The 19,093-nt window shown below is 41.8% G+C and overlaps 1 protein-coding gene across 3 annotated transcripts in view; it reads left to right on the top strand.

The window, feature by feature from the left end:
* The window catches only part of JADE2 (jade family PHD finger 2), a 202,517-nt gene that overhangs the window by 108,729 nt on the left and 74,695 nt on the right, over positions 1-19,093 (top strand). For all 3 annotated transcript variants that reach the window (XM_083352702.1, XM_083352701.1, XM_083352700.1), the window contains exon 5: positions 4,043-4,212. In XM_083352702.1, the coding sequence (XP_083208828.1) occupies positions 4,043-4,212 (170 nt within the window). The remainder of the gene's footprint in view (positions 1-4,042; positions 4,213-19,093) is intronic.

Genomic DNA, 19,093 nt, shown 5'->3' with positions numbered 1-19,093 from the left:
GATGATAGATAGATAGATAGATAATCATTGAGTGGGTAGGGAAAGGAAGCTTGGAAATCCATCAGACACTGCCCTAAAAGCATCTTGCATTGAATCTGTACGTTCCCCACCCTGCTTTCCTCACTGAAGCATAGTGAAGTTCAGCCATGAAGCTGCACAAATTACGTTGACATACTTTTCTGCCAAGTCAAGGACATTGTAATGAGGTTGTGAGGAAGTGTCCATAATTCATGAAGCAGGCCATGGATGCACTAAAATGTTTTATGTGCTAAAAGTTAAATGTTTTTTTTTAAAAAACTAAATTTAAAACACTGGCAGTGATTTCTGTGAAATGCCATCTTATTCTGTTGGAAAAACTATATATACACATGTGTTTTTCTTAGTTTTTCTGACTTTTGCTCAAAATCCAGGTGTCAAGCCAGATTTGACTTCTTCTGGAGCCATGTATACTAGATTAGATATTTCTGTAAGTTCAGATACATCTCTGGATTGAGGGGATTTTACAAATATCTGCATATAACAGTAACTTCCTGGAAAAATAATATTGTGCTTTACCAACTTTTGCAGAAATGGGGAAGGCTGTGAAAATATCTTCTAAAAAGAATATGCTTGAGGGTGTTAAGTTTTGTTTTGTTTTAAAGAACTTTTACAGTTTAGGTAGAGGAAGCAGCATTCTGTGGTTTATCATCTGCTTCTAGAAACGTAAATTACTTTCATAGTTACAATAATTTAGCCTTCAGCTGAGACTAAAGCAGCTTGTATTCATTTATTATATATATATATACACACACACATACACACACAGCTCAAAAAAATAAAGGGAACACTTAAACAACACAGTGTACTGTATTTAATAGTAGGATGTCTTTTTCTGTTCCCTTTATTTTTTTTAGCAGTATACACACACACACACACACACACACACACACACACACACACACACACACACAAAATATCCAAAATGTTCTTTTTTCCTCCTCTTCTGAAGTGGGGGTTTGTTTATACATGAGATTTTCTGAGTGATATCTTTATAAGCTGCAGGGGAAAGAAAGTCTCTAGTGTCTAATATTATGAGAAGATTGATGTAGGCAGATTTTGTCACATTTGTTTGACTTCTGAATCAAAAAGGAAGGAGGCACTACCAGCAAATCATGTTGGCAAGGCTGAAAGGAAATAGAATCACATGTAATGGGGATAGAATTGAGCGGATAATGACTTTTAGTTGCTAATGGTGTCAGCAGAAAGTATTTTAAGTTTCAAAGAATCTGTGGTCTTGCTGTATATATTCTTTGAACTGGTGCCATGGGGATTGCGAAATAAAAGTGGAAACCTATTAGCAAAATCCACCTGGCTTGTGTGTAGTGATGCACACCCTTTGCATCAAGGCAGAGATAAGGCATAAGGAAGGATGTGGAAAGTAAAGAGACAAAAGTATATGGTATTAGAAGTTCCTCAATTTATCACTATGCCATTGTGGTCCTTCTAGTGCCACTGAACATAAACTTGTAGGAATAGAATCATGGAAAAAGGAAAAACAAAAAGCAAATAATCTGTTGCTTTGAAGTTACACCATCCTTCCCCTACCCCCACCCGCAACCAGAGAGTTATCAGTACAGACTATAATAGAAGAATCATAGAGGAAGTAGATATCTCAGTTAAAAATTAGATGCATTGCCTAAGATGCTTGCACTTAAACTAGATTTGATAGTTTTTCTCCTTCAAATAAATAAATGTTATAGGCAATAGGAAAGCTAGTTCAGATAGAAGAGAACCAAGGTAAGAGGGGTATGAGAATTATAGAGAGTTAAAAAATAAGCCACAGTATGAAGAAAGTGCCTAGAGGGGAAATTATTATCTCACTTTATCACACGATATAGATTGCTAACATTGGTGAAGGGTAAGCCCATTAAGGAACATAAGCCAGAACAAATGGATCTGTCTTTGAGTACCAGCTCCTGGGGGGGTGGGGGGTGGACAACAGGGGCAGATTTACAGTAATGCCCACATGCTTTGTTTGTTGTTGACTTCACAGAAGCATCTGTGTCTTGATCACTGCTTGACAAGAATGCTGGATTAGATAGTGCCTTTACTAATACAGGAAAGGCGTTCTTAAAGACAGCAAAACTAAACAAGGTTTTTGGAATTATTAGTTCAAGTCTGATTTGGGCAGCTACACAGAAATGATGACTAAAGCCAATAAAAATTGAATATTTTATAGAAGAAAAATATTGTGGCATCAAGCATCCTGTTCAAATTTATGGAAAGTCCCTTATGTCCCAGAGGAAAAAGGCGTGATTGTGTGTGGGGAAAAAGGAACAGATCTTTAGATCTTGAGTTGTTTTATCTTGAGCAACCCAGGGAGGATTTTGCTTCCATATCTGCATAATTGGCGAGGATAAGATTTGAGGGCTACAGGGAAGATGGTAATGCAGTGATATCACCATACAATTTAAGCAGTAGATTTTGTACAGTCAAAACCTTCAAAGATGCTGTCTAATACCAGTGTATTTGCTCCTGAATGTCAATGGCTAATCTAACAGTGTTCTGGAGGGTTTTATAACCCATGTGTGTTACCCAGCTTTGCAAAATAATTTATATGTCTGGGTAGTTTCAAAATCAGCAATCATGCAAGCTAGTTTAAAGAGCTGTGGTTTTAAGAGCTGTGGTTTTAAGAGCCGTGGTGGCACAGTGGTTAGAATGCCGTATTGCAAGCTATTTCTGCGGGCTGCCAGCAGCTTGTTTCTTACCAGCTCAAGGTTGACTCAGCTTTCCATCCTTCCAAGATCCACATTGTTGGGGGCACTATGCTGACTCTGTAAACTACTTAGAGGGGGCTGTGAAGCGGTATATAAGTCTAGGTGCTATTGCTAGTGCTGTTAAGATGCTGTTAGGTTACCTGCCTCTGTGGAGTTCTGCTGAACTAGTCTTATGATTAAACAGTCTCCCTTTTTTTAACTGTTGGGGTATAATTACAAGTATCAGATGACAATCCATTAGTTATATTATTTTTAACAATATAACTATCATATTATAAGGGCACCAATAGGATTCGCTGGCTTTAGAAGCTTATAGGGTTACTCCGTAATTTGAGGTTAACTTGCAATTATCTTAGGTTAAATCCTGTCTGTACTTTTTGATACAATAAAAAAATTATTTGGTATAAAGTTACAGTGATTTGTAATCAGATTATAGCTGAATAAAGGAATCTTTTTGTTATCTTTGTTCTTGGAATAATAGCTGCTGAGCATCAGGCAAGTTTTGTTCTGAGTGAGAAAAAAAAGTCATAGGTCATCTAATTTGCATACAATACCTGTGTTTATTGTAATGAGTGAGGTCTCATTTGAGATTATCTGTCAGTTGAATCATTTAAACGGAGACCATTTTTAACAGGGTCATAGGTGAAATATGTGCAACTTTAAATGACCCTTCTTGTCTCTCAGAAAATGCTTTTTTCTTAACATACCTGAATATTAAACTATTTAGTATTTAGGACATTATACCCTTTATTCTGCTTGTGTTAGGTCTTTCAGAAGACATTTTCTGCCTGTCAAAAAAGTCACTGACAGTAATTTCAAGGCAGAGTCTTAATTTTATGTAGTAATACTTGATAGTTTACAAGAGATGCAGAGAATCAGTAATGAACACCATTTTTATGCTGAGTATAATTTGGCTTCTGCAACATGACCTGATGTGCTAAATACTTTCTTCGTTCTAGTATATCAGGGTTGTAGTGTGGAAGGGGTAACTTTGAAAACATGCGTAAAAGGTCCTTTTATCATCTTCCTCAGTCTGATATTTTGCATATGTTTTGAGCCTCACCTCCAGGATTTATTATAAACCTAAAATTCTCCATTACAAGACAGTTGTGTATATATTGGATAAAGGAACTCAAAACTTACTTTATTACGTGTTTTTCCACTAAATATGCCTATTTATAGTTTGTATGTATACTGATAGTTTCAATATACTACCTACATGTTTATAATAGGCTTATTTCATCTCTTAATCAGTCTTTTACATCAAAGCTTGTTTTCTTCCATAGGATAATACCTCTGCTAGATCATTCTTCATCACAGAATTTTCCAAGGAACCTGTCCAGCTCTGAAAGTTTGGATGCTTCCAGAAGATATTCCCAGAGAGTATGTCGCTATGATCTGGATGAAATTGATGCATGCTGGTTGGAACTTTTCAACATGGAGCTCAAAGAAATGGGTAGGTGTTCGTTCATGAGTGTGTATATGTTTTAATTTCTAATTTAAATTTTACCTCTCTTTTTATCCAAACCAAACTCTTCATCACTTTTTTTTTCTTGGCTAATGCTAGATAGCTAAGATTATATATAGGATGAACCTTAATGAACTAATAGTTGAAAGTTGAGCAGCTTAAAAAGGTTAATTCACTCACCACCATTGCCCAAGAAATAGCTTGAGGGTATATCTGAGATGATGAAGGATGAATAGATAGGAATTGGGTTCTTTCCCCCCAATTGGGACTCAACTTAGGCAGCTTTCTTTTTCACAAAATGGTTGCTATATGAAACACAACCAGTAACAAAGCACCAATTTACTGGCATGCAACCTTCCATAGCCTTTATCCTTTGTGACAGAATATCTAATGGACTCTGGAAATGCAGAGAAGTGAGCATGATTGTTAAAGGAGGAAGCAAGGCAGTTCTAGAAATGATTTCTTCGTTTTGGAAGTGGGGGGAACATGAGAGACACTTAAGAAAGTCTCAGAATAGCTATGCGTTAGTCACATTAGGTATAAACTGAGCTGGAAAACGACTTTCACGGGCTGTCAAGATCTTTTATATTACCATACTAGCAATAACGATTATTGACTAGAAATCCAAATGATTCTTGTTCCCTGAGTTGCCGGCCATGCAGGGCTTGATGCTCTTGGAAGGTGCTGCCTATTTATTATCCAAGCTTATTTGGGTTGGGTTTCTTTCTGAAAAGGTGGACTCTGAGCAGTTCCTATTTTTCATTTTTTAAGAATGGGACAAGGTAAGGGAGTCACACTGTTAGCTAGAGTTTTCCACAACACAAGTGCCAGTTATGTTAACCATTTACAAGCATCTACAGTTGTAGCCCTGAAGAGAGTGCAAAACAGTATCTGAGCAGGGGTGAGAAAGGTGAGGGAAAAGTGGTGGATTTAAACTGGAGTGGGTATCACAAGGGCTACTCTCTCATGTGGACAAAGGGCAATTAGCCACACTAAGTGGCTCCATTGTGATATGCAGTCAAGCTTCTTATCTAATTATGCCTTGTTGGATGTCTGGGTAGCTTCTGCCAAGTTTAAACAGGGGAACCTGACAAAGGGCATTTTGGGAAAGGTAGACAGTTCTGGAGGGCAGTAGTTTACTAAGAAAATGTAAAAATAATAAGTCACGTGGGACAGAGAGACTGACTGGCACAAAGAGTGGTGTCTTTGGGCATACTGAGATGATTGGAAGTACTGCTGTTAATCATATATTTCATGTTTTTCTATTCTGTGATGAAATTAAACTGTATTGTATTGTATTTAAGATTTGTATAACTGCCCTCTGGGTAACTCACAACAATAAAACTAGAAAACCCATGAAAGCATATAAAAAATAACAGTCCTGCCCCTCCGTCAACCTTCTCCAGCATGATAGATGGAGAATCCACGAATGGGTTAACTCTGTCTTCCTACCCAATTAGCCTCTCCTGGGCCAGGATACCTCCCAGTCACGACTTAGTCTGTGCCCAGAATAGACGTGATAATTTTGGCTTCCAGTTTGCAGTCTGAATTCATTGAGCAGGTTGTATGGTTCTTTACTTTTCATTCGTGAATTCTCCATTTCCCTCTCTGCACTGGGATCAGCGCAGCTCCTAACAGCTCAGCAGATTTTCCTCTTCCTTTGGAGCTTCAAACTCCAGGAAGCATTTGGCTTCCCAGCCACTGCAGAAGGCCCTCTTCACAGGCTTCAGCCTACATTCCTTCTTCATCTCTCTAGCTGTGCTGGGATCAGCGCAGCTCCTAACCACTCAGCAGATTTTCCTCTCCTTTTGGAGCTTCAAACTCCAGGAAGCATTTGGCCTTCTCCACAGGCCTCAGCCTACATTCCTTCTACATTCCTACATGTGTTGGGGGTCTCCCGATACTCCCATGTTACACCTCTGCTCCGTGAGCTGCATTGGCTTCCAGTTGCCTTCCGGGTGAGATTCAAGGTGCTGGTAATGACCTATAAAGCCCTACATGGCATGGGTCCGGAGTACCTAGGGAGCACCTGCGGCCGGCGTCAACTTCCCTCCGCCCAGTGCGCTCCCACAGAGAGGGCCTCCTCAGGGTGCCACCGGTCAGAGAATGCCAACTGGTGGCCCCCAGGGGGAGGGCGTTCTCTGTGGGTGCGCCCGACCTTTGGAACCACTTACCGGTTGAGCTCCAGATGGCTCCCGACCTTCGCTCCTTCCGACGTGACCTAAAAACCTATTTGTTTGAACAAGCCGGCCTGGTCTGATGGGTTTGGGTTTTAATTATTGTTTTTAAGTAATTTATTTATTGTATTTGGGCACCATGGTTTAATCTGTTTTTAATTTTTGTATTTTGTATTTTTGGTATTTATTGCCCTGTTCACCGCCCTGAGTCCTTCGGGAGAAGGGCGGTATACAAATAAAATAAAATAAAATAAAATAAAATAAAATAAAATAAAATAAAATAAAATAAAATAAATAAATAAATCTCTCTAGCTGTGCTGGGATCAGCACAGTGCCATACTGGGTAAAGATGCCCTTCTTACTCTGCAGTCTCCAGGAAGCCCCAGGCCTCCGTCCCTTATTGCGGTGCACTCGTTGTGGGCACCATTTTGGAAGCCGCATGGGGAGGTTTTCTCTGGAAATCCTCTGCTGCCTTTCAAGCGTGCCTGTAACAGTTTTCCTTACCAGCTCTCCCTATCGTCAGCCTAAACCTTCTGAGAGTTTTCCTCAGTAGCGGCCGCCATTTTAGGCGCCGCTATCGCTCCAGGTGCGGCCTGTCTCTGCCAGCCACAGGGGCGTGGAGTGCACGTTTCTTTGAACTAGAGGAATTAGAGCATATTGCCACCCACTGCTTGACTTCATAGGTAAAGCAGGCGCAGGGATTCTTTTATACTTCTTTTCTTCCAGCCACTGCAGAAGGCTCTGGGACCAGAGCTCTTCTTTTGACCATGGCATCAAGGCCGTAGAGCGATAATATCGCAGGCCACACATTTGAGGTTATGGTGGCCATCAGTTCCGGCTGTTCCTACAACATCAGGTCCAATCACCTTTACCTCGCCTCCCTACTTACATTCTCTGGACAAGCCTCTCAGAAAGGGATGATCAATTACAAGAGGCAACATTTATAGCCCTAGGACCCAGCCTAGGTGTTTCCTCGTCCACTCCAACAGACGATATGTGCTGGCCGTGCCATTCTTGGCCTTGCCGCCACCAACTAGGACTAGTGAGCTGCCGTTATCACTGAGATGATCTTGCTGCCACTAAGTGAGCTACGTGTGAGCTGGCTGTTATCATTGAGGTGATCTTGCCGCCACAGTAGACCTGTCCAGTGCACCAAAGGTGCTTTCAACTGGTATTATGGCCATCAGGAGTATTGCAGGTGTGTCAGTGTCCATTAAGTTGGTCCTGCAGCCACCATTGCCCTACAGTACTTGTTGATTCCTGTGAGGTGGCATACAGCCACAGGTCAGTACTCGCAGACAACACGGCACCTCAGTATTCACACGGTGCCCCGAACACTTCTGGGCAGCCAAAGCACAAGTCCTCCAAGCTGGAGGCCGCTGGGAAACTCAAGGCCAAGGCCATTTCTGGCAAAAGGCCCTCCAAAGCAGCAGAGAAAGAGGCCAGCAGGAGACACCAGGTCTTAGAGAAACAGTTTTTCAATGCCCAGAAACAAGGCATGATGGGCTCTGACAATGTCTCCTCTCCTCTCCTCTCGCAGAGGACTCAGGATTTGGCCCACATCTCGCTCCTCCCACCTTGTCTGCCCAAAGGGCCTGGTCTCCGAATGGGGATGCTGGCCAATCTTACTTTCCCAGGGCTGAACAGGAGGAGATGATTCCCTTCACCCAGGGACCCAACCTTTGACTGGCTCCTCCTATCCACAGAGTAACACATTCAAGACCTGAGGCCACCTTTACGCCCACAGCAGCCGGTCTTCGACCCTCAGAAGCGCAGGGAGCGTGGTCACCAGAGCAATTACAGGCTCTGATCTCCCAGGCGGTTGTCCAGGGGTTGGCCTCAACACACCAACAAAGGTCTGGACGCAATTCAGTGGCCTCAATAACCCCGTCTTATCTCTCCCAGTTGGGAGCTCCAGACTTTTCCGATCTTATTTCTCCCACCCGGTCTCCTCGCAGCAGAGTAGTATTCTCTGAGGAGTACGACCCAATGGACCTGCCGCTCTCGGAGGATGAGGATCTTACTCCAGACCTTCCTCCCTGTGTGGGCCTATTTAATCCAGCGCTACTGCTAAGATTGATCCTGACCAGGTTGCCCAACCTGATCCATCCACCATCCCCAGGATTTAGGCAAGTTAGTGGCTGCTTTGGAGTACATGGCGGATGTGTCACTACACACTGCCAGATTCTCGTCTCGAGCCATAGCCTCCAATGTCACTCCTCGCAGGCTCAAACATTGGCGAGCGGATGTTAAATCCAACTGGCGCTTGACTGCCCCATACTGTGGTGGTCAGCTGTTTGGAGAGGCCTTGACAAATTATTTTGTGGAAACCAAGGACAAACATTTATTTATTTATTTATTTTATTAAATTTGTATACCGCCCTTCTCCCGAAGGACTCAGGGCGGTGAACAGGGCATATATAAATAGAAAATACAAAAATTAAAAGAGAATTAAACAATTGCCCAATAAAAAACAGTAACAATATAAAAACCCATTAAAAACCCTAACGTCCCCCATCAGGCCAGGCCAGCAATGTCTTTGGACAGCAATGTCTTCCTCCGTGGTATCCTCCCATGTACTCCATTCTTGTTTAATGTTTTCCTTATTGTAGATGTGTCAACAAAAATGTTAGCATGTGCCAGAGATTTCTGTAGGTCTTTAGCTGACACTCTAGGGTTCTTTACCTCATTAAGCATTATGCGCTGTGCTCTTGCAGTCATTTTTACAGGACGACCACGCCTAGGGAGAGTAGCAACAGTGCTAAACTTTCTCCATTTGTAGACAGTCTGTCTTACCGTGGACACATGAGCATCAAGGCTTTTGGAGATACTTTTGTAACCCTTTCCAGCTTCATGCAAGTCAACAATTCTTGATCGTAGGTCTTCTGAGAGCTCTTTTCTGCGAGGCATGGTTCACATCAGACAGTGCTTCTTGAGACCAGTAAACCCAAAACAGGTGTGTGTTTTTAAAGGGCAGGACAGCTGTCAGCAACACATCCAATATCATCACACTGGTTGGAGTCAAGGTTGGCTCACTCCTGGCTCCAATTAGCTCTTGGAGAAGTCATTAGGCTAGGGGTTGACATACTTTTTCCACCCTGCACTGTGAATGTTTACATGTTATGTTCAATGAAAACATGACAACAGCTAATGTTTGTGTAGTATTATTTTAAGCAGACTGTGTTTTTCTATTGTTGTGACTTACATGACGTTTAGAGCACATTTTATGGCCAATTCATGCAAAACTCCACGTAATCCCAAAGGGTTCACATACTTTTTCTTGCAAGTGTATTATGTTACTAATATTCATTTATTTATTTATTTATTTGGATTTATATACCGCCCTTTCCCGAAGGACTCAGGGCGGTTTACAGGGTATTTAAAAGAAAAAACAATACAAAAGTTTAAAGCAATTAAAAAAGATTAAATCAGTCCCTGAGAGAAAAATAAAAAAACCCAGTTAAAGTTAAAATTCTCAGCCTGGGCCAGAGAGCTCGAAGAGCCAGGTCTTCAGGCCCCGGCGGAATGAACGGAGGTCGGGGGCAGTCCTAAGCTCCGTGGGCAGCTGGTTCCAAAGGGCAGGCGCGCCCACTGAGAAGGCCCTACCCCTGGGTGTTACCCGCTGGCAATCTTTAACCGCCGGCACCCTGAGAAGACCCTCCCTGTGGGAGCGCACTGGACGAAGGGAGCTTGATGCTGGCAGCAGGTGTTCCCTCAGATATCCCAGACACTCCCCATTTAGGGCTTTATAGGTCATCACCAGCACCTTGAATCTCACCCGAAGGGCAACCGGAAGCCAATGCAGCTCGCGGAGTAGAGGTGTTACATGGGAGTATCGGGAAACCCCCATCACAACTCGTGCGGCCTCATTCTGCACCAGCTGAAGCCTCCGGGTGGTCCTCAAGGGCAGCCCCATGTAGCGAGCATTGCAGTAGTCTAAACAGGAGGTCACGAGCGCATGAGTGACTGTGCATAGGGCATCTCGGTCCAGGTAGGGTCGCAACTGGCGCACCAGGCGAACCTGGGCAAAGGCCCCCCTGGTCACGGCTCCTATGTGATCTTCAAAATTGAGCCGTGAATCCAGGAGGACGCCCAAGTTGCGAGCCCTATCAACGGGGGGTAACACCTCACCCCCATCGTTAGAGATGGAATAGTCTGGTTGACCCGAGATGCCGGTATGCACAACCACTCAGTCTTGGCAGGATTGAGACGAAGCCTGTTTCTCCCCATCCAGACCCGGACCGCTTCCAGGCAATGGGACATCACGGCGAGGGCATTGCTGGGTTGGTTCGGGGTGGAGAAAAAAAGTTGGGTATCATCAGCATACTGATGATACCCCACCCCGAAACCACGAATGATCTCGCCCAGCGGCTTCATATAGATGTTGAACAGGAGGGGCGAGAGAACCGACCCCTGAGGAACTCCACAAACGAGAGGCCTCGGGGCGGACCTCTCCCCTCCCGTCAACACCGACTGCGAGCGGCCCAGGAGATAGGAGGAGAACCACCACAAAACAGTGCCTCCCACTCCCAACCCCCTGAGACGCCGCAGTAGGATACCATGGTTGATGGTATCGAAAGCCACTAAGAGATCTAATAGGACTAGGACAGAGGAACAACCCCTGTCCCGAGCCCGCCAGAGATCATTCACCAGCGCGACCAATGCCGTCTCCGTGCTGTGCCCAGGCCTGAAACCTGATTGGTACGGGTCCAGATAATCAGTTTCATCCAGGAACAGAGGAAGCTGATGCACCACCACACTCTCAACAACCTTTGCCAGAAAGCGAAGGTTGAAGACCGGATGATAGTTATTTAAAACAGCCGTGTCCAAGGCAGGCTTCTTGAGGAGGGGTCTCACCACCGCCTCCTTCAGGGCGGCGGAAAAGACACCCTCCTTCAAGGAAGCAGTTATTACTGCCTGGAACCAGCCTCGTGTCTCCTCCCGAGCCGCATAAACCAGCCAGGAGGGGCACAGGTCCAACAAACAGGTGGTGGAGCTCAGCCTCCTCATAATCCTGTCCACATCATCAGGGGAAACAGGATCGAACTCAGTCCAGATAACATGCTCAAGACCGTCCGATTCCTCCACGTCAGACTCCGCCCAGTCAGAGTCCAAACCGGCCCGGATCTGAGCGATTTTGTCCGTCAGATGATGACTAAACTCCTCAGCCCGCCCTTGCAAGGGATCCTCCCTCACCTCCTGGTTAAGAAGGGAGCGAGTCACCCTAAACAGGGCGGCCGGGCGATTATCTGCGGACACAATGAGGGCAGCGAAGTAATTAGCCTTCGCCGTCCTCATCGCTGCAAGATAAGTATTCATATTTACCTGGGATTTTTCCAGGAAACAGTATAAACAAAGCAAAGGTTGAACTAAATTGAATAAAAGTAGATGGGATAATAACATCCGTAGAGGGTTGCAGGGGGTGTTAAAGGTATCTGATAGGATCAAGTTAAGGTAAGGAAATTCCAGTCCAGGTAGGATTATAAGGTCTAGGCAGATGAGTTTGAGTCAAGAAGGTGGAAGCTGGAGGAGGAGGAGGAGGGAAAATCCTGTGACTTTAGCTGTAAACCTAAGCTTATATCTCTACAATTTTTTTGCTGCTTGTGAAGCGTAACATTGAATAGAATTATGTTCTTTCTGATTTTGGGCAATACTTCAGTAACAAGGTCAACACAATCCCAAATATACAAATCTCCATATATGTTACCAAGGCAACATCACAAGTCAGGACACTGTTTTTTTATTATTATTATTATTCAATAGATGCCTCAATACCATGCAAACTGGAAATCTGATTCTGCCTTCAGAAACCCTTTTTGTTTCCTTTTAGCCTCTTTTTGCTGGGAAAGAAAAGTTGTTGAGTTTACCTCTGAGCTGTTCTGTCTGTATTTGCTCATACATCTCTGAAGTGGAACGGTGCTCTGGCTGCCAATTCTTTCAAAGCTGCCTCGGCCATTTACCAAATATATCAAACAAAATCTGCAGGGAATCATACCACATCTCAGCTTCAGAGCTGTTTCTTATTTTCATGGCTCAGCCTTGAAGGAAGCCCTAGCCTCCTTACTAAGCTACTTCCCAATACTACAGTCACACTCCTTAGAAAAAGTGGTTTGAGGAAGTTGCCATTATGCACACATCACACTTGGCTGTATAAAATATGATAAACCTAACTGTTTATCTGTACTACATTTTTACTTCCTGCCCTGTGATTCAATGTACATTCAGAACTGAGTAAATTCTAGTGAAGACTGTAAAGATTGCTTTCAAGAACATTCATATACAGTTAGTTCTTGACTTGCAACAGCAGTTTGGACTGGAATTTCTGTCACTAAGTGATGCAGTTGTTAGGTGAAACATCTTGTGACCACACCACTTAGTGACAGCAGTTCTAATAGTCCCAATTGCAGTTGTTAGGCCAGGACCTCATATTTCTCCTGCTCCACCCCATTTATATTTGCTTCAACTCTCCCAAGCCACCTATCTCCCCCCCCATCTCTGCCTTTTTTGCCCTTATTAATGAAATGTTTATTTAAACGCTCAAAAATCCAGAAGAAACTCTTTGTCGTGTTTATATGCTGACAATTAGCAACTCCATATAGAAGAAAAAGTCATTATAAAGAATTGCCAGCTGAACATTTAACTTGTTTGAAGGTTTTATTGGTAGGCGCTGCATGCAAAAAGAAAGTTGTTCTCAAGTAATCTGGATCAAATATTGAATTGTACTCATGTATAATCAGTGGGAGCTTTTTTGCTATAATCAAAGGCTTGGCTATAAATCTTCATTTATATTTTCAATTTGGATTTCTTCTTCCTGTAATCCAATTTGTCTATCATTATAAATAGCATGTTTGGAACAGCTTGAAAAGAAAAGCGTTCGTTGTTTGGCAGCTCTGTCTTATCAGTTATATATCATATCATATCATCGTATCACAATCTACCCATAGTCTGCAGGAGGCACCAATATATTTGACAATGGGTACATTGTAATATGAGATGAACCTGCTTATAGACGATTTTAAGTTATTTCTAAGTTTAAATGTTAACAAAGTGATCGTTTTACCTAGTTGCTTCAGAGAAATAAAGGAGAAAGACAAAAGGATTTCTGAACAAAAAAGGGGGTAGGTGGTGACAGCAGAAAAATACATACTTTGCAGATTCCCAGGTTTAAAGGGATCTCACTTTAAGTGTGAAGAAGAGAAAGAACACACACATCAGAAAGGATATATTACAACGATATAGCCCTTTTCCTACTTATTCCATAACAAAGACTCTTTTTTGTTTAAAAAAAGTATTCTGGTCAAAAATTGGGAAAGTACTGGTTTTCCCAGCAGTCTTACTACCCAGTTCTAATACAAGATACATTAACTTCCAAGTTCTGGTCCATTTTAAGACTCAGGCTGAGTCTTAATTCAACATTTTGCAAGCCCCAGTGGCCAAAACCAAATAAAATCACATTATGACTTAATATGTTCAGTGAACTAGATCAAAAAGTCTTGGGCTGCAGTCCAAATTCACTGGGACCTGACTTACTTTTTTGTAGGAAAAGGATTCTGTAGGATTGCTTTGCTAAGTAGTTATTGGTGATGCCATTAGTCACCGGAGAAGAAATCTGTTTAAAATAGTTCCAGAGGGATGCTCACAAGAACCCATTGAACATAGATTAATTAATGGTGTCAGTGTGCTGTTGCTTCTTTCCTGTATAATCTAGTTTTGTAGCAAGGAAGTAATAAACATCCAACAAGAAAACTCAAGGGAGGCCAGAGCTTGAAAATACAAATAGTGGTTTGTCCTAGAATCCAGAGTCTCCAAAGGAGGCTCTTTAAAACGGACAACTGACTCAAGAAACTTGAGGAGCTAAATACACATAAATAAACCACAGTAGTGCTGATGAAGGGAAAGCTATTAAGCCCTTTGAGGTTTGTTTGATGGTAATAAAATAACTGGGCCACAGATTCAGCAAAAGATTTATAGTAGGTATGTTGGCAATTCTAATACAGGAATTTAACAAGCAGGCTGTCCTGATCTTTTTTCCTTAAAAATCCACTTTTACTTAACAAGGGATTATATTATACAATAACATGATGCTATATATTAAGGTGTTATCCTTTCATATTTGATAAATTATGATCCCGTAATTAGAAGGATAGGGGAAATGGAAAGATTACAAGTTACACACAGGAGTTAGTCATAAAGCGATCTAAAAACGCTCTGTGACGATTGTACATTATCTTGAAACATCATTGTTTAAATACAAATCAACTTGACTAAATTTGAGGGTCAATCTTAGAACAGAATCAAAGGCTTTCACAACTTCTATAAATATTCAGTTGCCTGGTCCAAGGCCTGGAAAACCTGTTATGACAACAGAACAATTAAATTAGTAATAACTTAATGGTAAATATAGCTGGGTATCTTTAGGTTCTTGAGGGCATGGCTTATCTTGTATCTACAGAACCATTTGCTTAATTTCTTATTGTATATGTATGGAATGTAAGTTTTGTACCAACCACTTTTAAAATCATGCTTATATAATTCTCATCTTGATGTGATAAAACTTTGTTTCTGTAATCTGTATAAAATGTAGTTTAGGATATCTCATATGCAATGAACACTCCCTTCTAATTAATTTCAGCACACTTTTGGCCCTTAGTTGTATCTGAACATTAATCATTAGTAGCCCATTAGTAATTGTATTTCATGATTTATGTTACATTAGCATTGCTAGTCAAGGCAGTTATTAAGTGAGTTTTGCCCCATTTTATAACTTTTTTTGCCAGTTAAGTGACTCACCGCAGTTGTTAAGTGAATTATCTGGTTGTTAAATGAAACTGGCTTCCTCATTGTCTTTGCATATCTGAAGGTTGCAAAAGGTGATCATATAACCCCTGCGACACTGCAGTCATAAATATGAACCGGATGCCAAGCATCCAGATTTTAATCACGTGACCATGGGAATGCTGCTATATGTCAAGGACTAGCTGTATACAATTTGCTTTGTTGACTTTGGTGACTGCATACTGAACCAGGTGAAGTCTGGCTGGTCTTCTAGGGCAGCCCATGTAGAACAAATTGCAGCAATCCAGGGAAAAAGTGACAAGGTCATAAGGTTATGTACAACACCTCTTGATTCAGAAATGGTTCTAGTGAGCACCTAAGATGCAGTTGTGCAAAGGCCCTCTTGGTCTTGGACTTAAGTAGTTGAGAGTTCAGAAGAACCTCAAGTTGCCAGCAGCTCAGTGCAGGGAATATGACCCTGTTCAGAGCTAAAGGCAGAATATATCTGGATTGCAGCCATTCCATCTTCCTAAGCATTCATCTGAACCTTTATTTTCCTACCCAGACCCTAATAGTGCTCGGTTGCTAGGAAAGGACCTAGATGTACCTATCCCTGCTGCTTTAGAATGAATCCCTGGTTATTTCTAGAAAGCATGAAATGGAAGAAAGAATAGCATTCATTCACAGTCAGCCAGCTGAGATGCCAAATAAGTGCAAACACAGAATTCACATCTTCACAAGGGAGAGATCCTCTCTGTCATATACACGCAAAGATATCCAGATCCTCTGTTTGGTAGATGGAAAAGTTTGGGCATACATCACAGGACTGAGGTTGAGAAAAGAGAGGGTTGACATTGTTGCCCCAAAGCTAAGTTTGGAATTTTGAAGAAAAAAGGGAAGTTCAGCAATATAGACTTTTGGAGGAACACATGCTGTAGCTACTAATTGTAAAGGAAGAAGGAATAAGTCTAGGAAAGAATCTGCATCAGAACATTGATATTTATTTCCTTGTACTATGCAAGTCTGCTTTCTTTTATTTCTCTGTACTAGTTCTGTATTTTGTGTACTTCAGCCTTTTGTGAATATCTCAGATTGGCCATGAGGAAATAATTTCCCTTTTGAAATGTTGTGATTTGGAACAATGATTTGACATTTCACTCCAATCTCTTTATCATATGTTCTTCTTTATTTATAGTGGACCGTGTTTTTGGTCTGTTTGGAGTGTTGTAAACATTGGCTGTGGTTTTATTTTTTGTAACTTCCTTTTAAAGCTATTGTTTTCTTATGATTTGAATAGCGTTCTGTTTTCTTCCTTTAACACGAAATTTTGACTTTTAAATATCTTAAGTTAAAAAAAATTATTACAGATTATATTTCTTACAAATTGGTTTCTAGTGAAGTTGGTCTGCATTGCCAAGAATGGCGGAAGCCTCTAACTACACTTCTCAATGCTGTACAGCCAGGAGGTGGTGATACTAGAATTACTTTTTTTTTTTTTTCATTTTAATCACCAGATACTAACATGGGGTGGGAGCCATTTCTCTCTTAAAGGTTAAGTGCTGGACATTAGGTAAGGCACAATCAAATGCTATACCAAAGCAAAGGTTGCCAGCGAGTGAAGACTCAAAAGACCCAAGACAGTTGAAGACTCTACCCTGCATTCTTCACCTTGTTTTGTACAGCAACTTTGCCTTGGACTTCAATCTTACACAAATCTAATCCAGGGAATACCGTATCAAACCAATGTATAGAAGTCTCTTGTAAGAAGAGATGCCCAGAATGTAAACGCAGTGGGGTTCTCAAATCCTGGTAATGAAGCCAACGCCATTTGTTTTGGTTTTTTTGTTTGCATATTGATGCAGTTGTAATATTTACAATATTAAATGGGCATATTTGCATGATGTAGCTGACCCAAGCAGTCGTAGCATACAGGTAAAAACATACGGAAGCTGTCTATTTGGCAACCTCCCAGCCTATTATTTTTTCCCTTGCAGAATAAAAAAAGGGGGGGGACATCTACAGTGGCGCATTTGGGGTTGGTGCCATTGTGTGGGGGGTGGGATGGCCTCTTCACACCCACACATTCTCTGGATTATGGGGAAGGGAGCAGAAAGTAAAACAGGAGAAAAGAATTGAGTCCTTGTTTGAATAACGCATGTGATTAGTTGGCTTAGGTAACATTTCATTCCTTGATAGAGCCCCCCCACTACACTGTTTGGGTCTTAACTATTTATGATATGCAACCTCCACCCCAATGCAGTTCAGGGTGTCATGCAAACAAGGCAATTTTTTGCTGCTTCAGAGGGCCTTTCAGGAGCAAAGGTGAAGAGCAGTGATGTTAACCTTTAGCTGCTGAAGCAGCACTTGCTTTATTCATATATTTATTGGTCTCTGAAGGCCAAGGGGGATGTAGTGTTTATCAAAATATATTAGGGGAGATTTATACAAAATAGGAGAAAGAGAAAGAAAATTACAATTTTATCACCACATTTGAGCCACATGGAGGCCATTACTATAGGACTGGGGGGGTGGGTTGCTGATAAAATTGAGAAGTAAATAAGCAGAGCCCCATTAGAAAAAATTATCCCCTTTTAATGTCTGTTTGAACAAACTTATAGAAATCATTGGAGAAATTTAAATTGTTTAGATAGGGTCAGTATTAGAGAAGGCTTGGCTGCAAATGTTGGGTTTTTATTACTGGTGGTGAACTACATGATGCCCTGGATTTGAGAATCATCTTAAACAGTAACAAAAGTGGGCCTGTTTAAGTATTGACTTCTTTTTAGCCAAAGCAAGTAAGCCATCATTTTAATACGGTATGTTCCCAATATCCAAGACATAGAAGATACAGGTACTATCTTGAGAAGTTCTGGGAGAATTAAACAGATGGTTCTTTCCTTCATTGCATGGGTTTGGAGCTCCTTACTAGAGGAAACAAAAACAAGAAATGTTGCAAATGGTCCCTTGAGACCAAAGCAGGTAGCTGATTGGAGACCCGGAGGGAGTAGAAAACCCATTGTTTCATCCCATGACCTGGATGACAGAATCTCCATAGACATTTAGCTATGCACTTTGGGATGAACACCCTTCAAATGGTGTGGGAGTATGAACAGATTTCCAGAAAAACTGTAGACCACAGGAACCATTTGCATTTCAGCTTGAGGTGCAGACAACACAGACTCATCCCCAACAGCCCGCACGCCTGTGTTCAACAGTAGAGGGACACAGGGTGGAAAACATCCTGCAGAAAGCACAGCTCCAACTTCTAAATGAAAGAATAACGCAGACTAATTTTTATAATTGAGGTTTTGAAAGACAGAGTGGAACACAAACTCGAAGAGCTGAAATCACTTCTAACAACAGACGTATTAGAACAGGTCACAGAATTTACAAAGAAGGCACAAGTAGCACAACACAACAAGACCAAAAAATGACAGAAAGGCAAATTTTCCACCCTACAACTTAGGAAAAAAACACACAAAAGAGAAGAACCAACCCAGATGGACAGTGAGATGTCTCAGAAAACTGACCGATGGGTGAAAAATCTGTCTGACAGAGAGCTTACCCAAACAGAAAATGTTTTAGCCAAAAGATTGAATTTTGTGGTAACACCAGAACAGCTACCAAAAGTAGATCTCCTCACAGTCACAGAATCAGCCATCAGGAACAATAAACTGGCAGAACCAGAGGCAGAACAATTAAGGATGAAGGTATCTGCAGCCCTCGCCAAAACACCCCTTCCAACCTCACAATTCAAGAAGGGAGAGCAGCTGATAAAGGAAGACGCACAGTCATCCTGAACACATGACTACAAGGCCAAGGTGAACAGTCTTCTGAAGGACACTGACACATACGAGACCCTGAAGAGAGATCCCACCTGCAGTTACAAGAAAAAGGTCATTGATGTCTTTCAACAA

Source organism: Vipera ursinii, assembly GCF_947247035.1.
Source record: "Vipera ursinii genome assembly, chromosome: 2".
Classification (NCBI taxonomy): Eukaryota; Metazoa; Chordata; class Lepidosauria; order Squamata; family Viperidae; genus Vipera; species Vipera ursinii.
The sequence above is the reverse complement of the archived record's forward strand: the minus strand, read 5'-3'. Positions and strand labels throughout refer to the sequence as shown.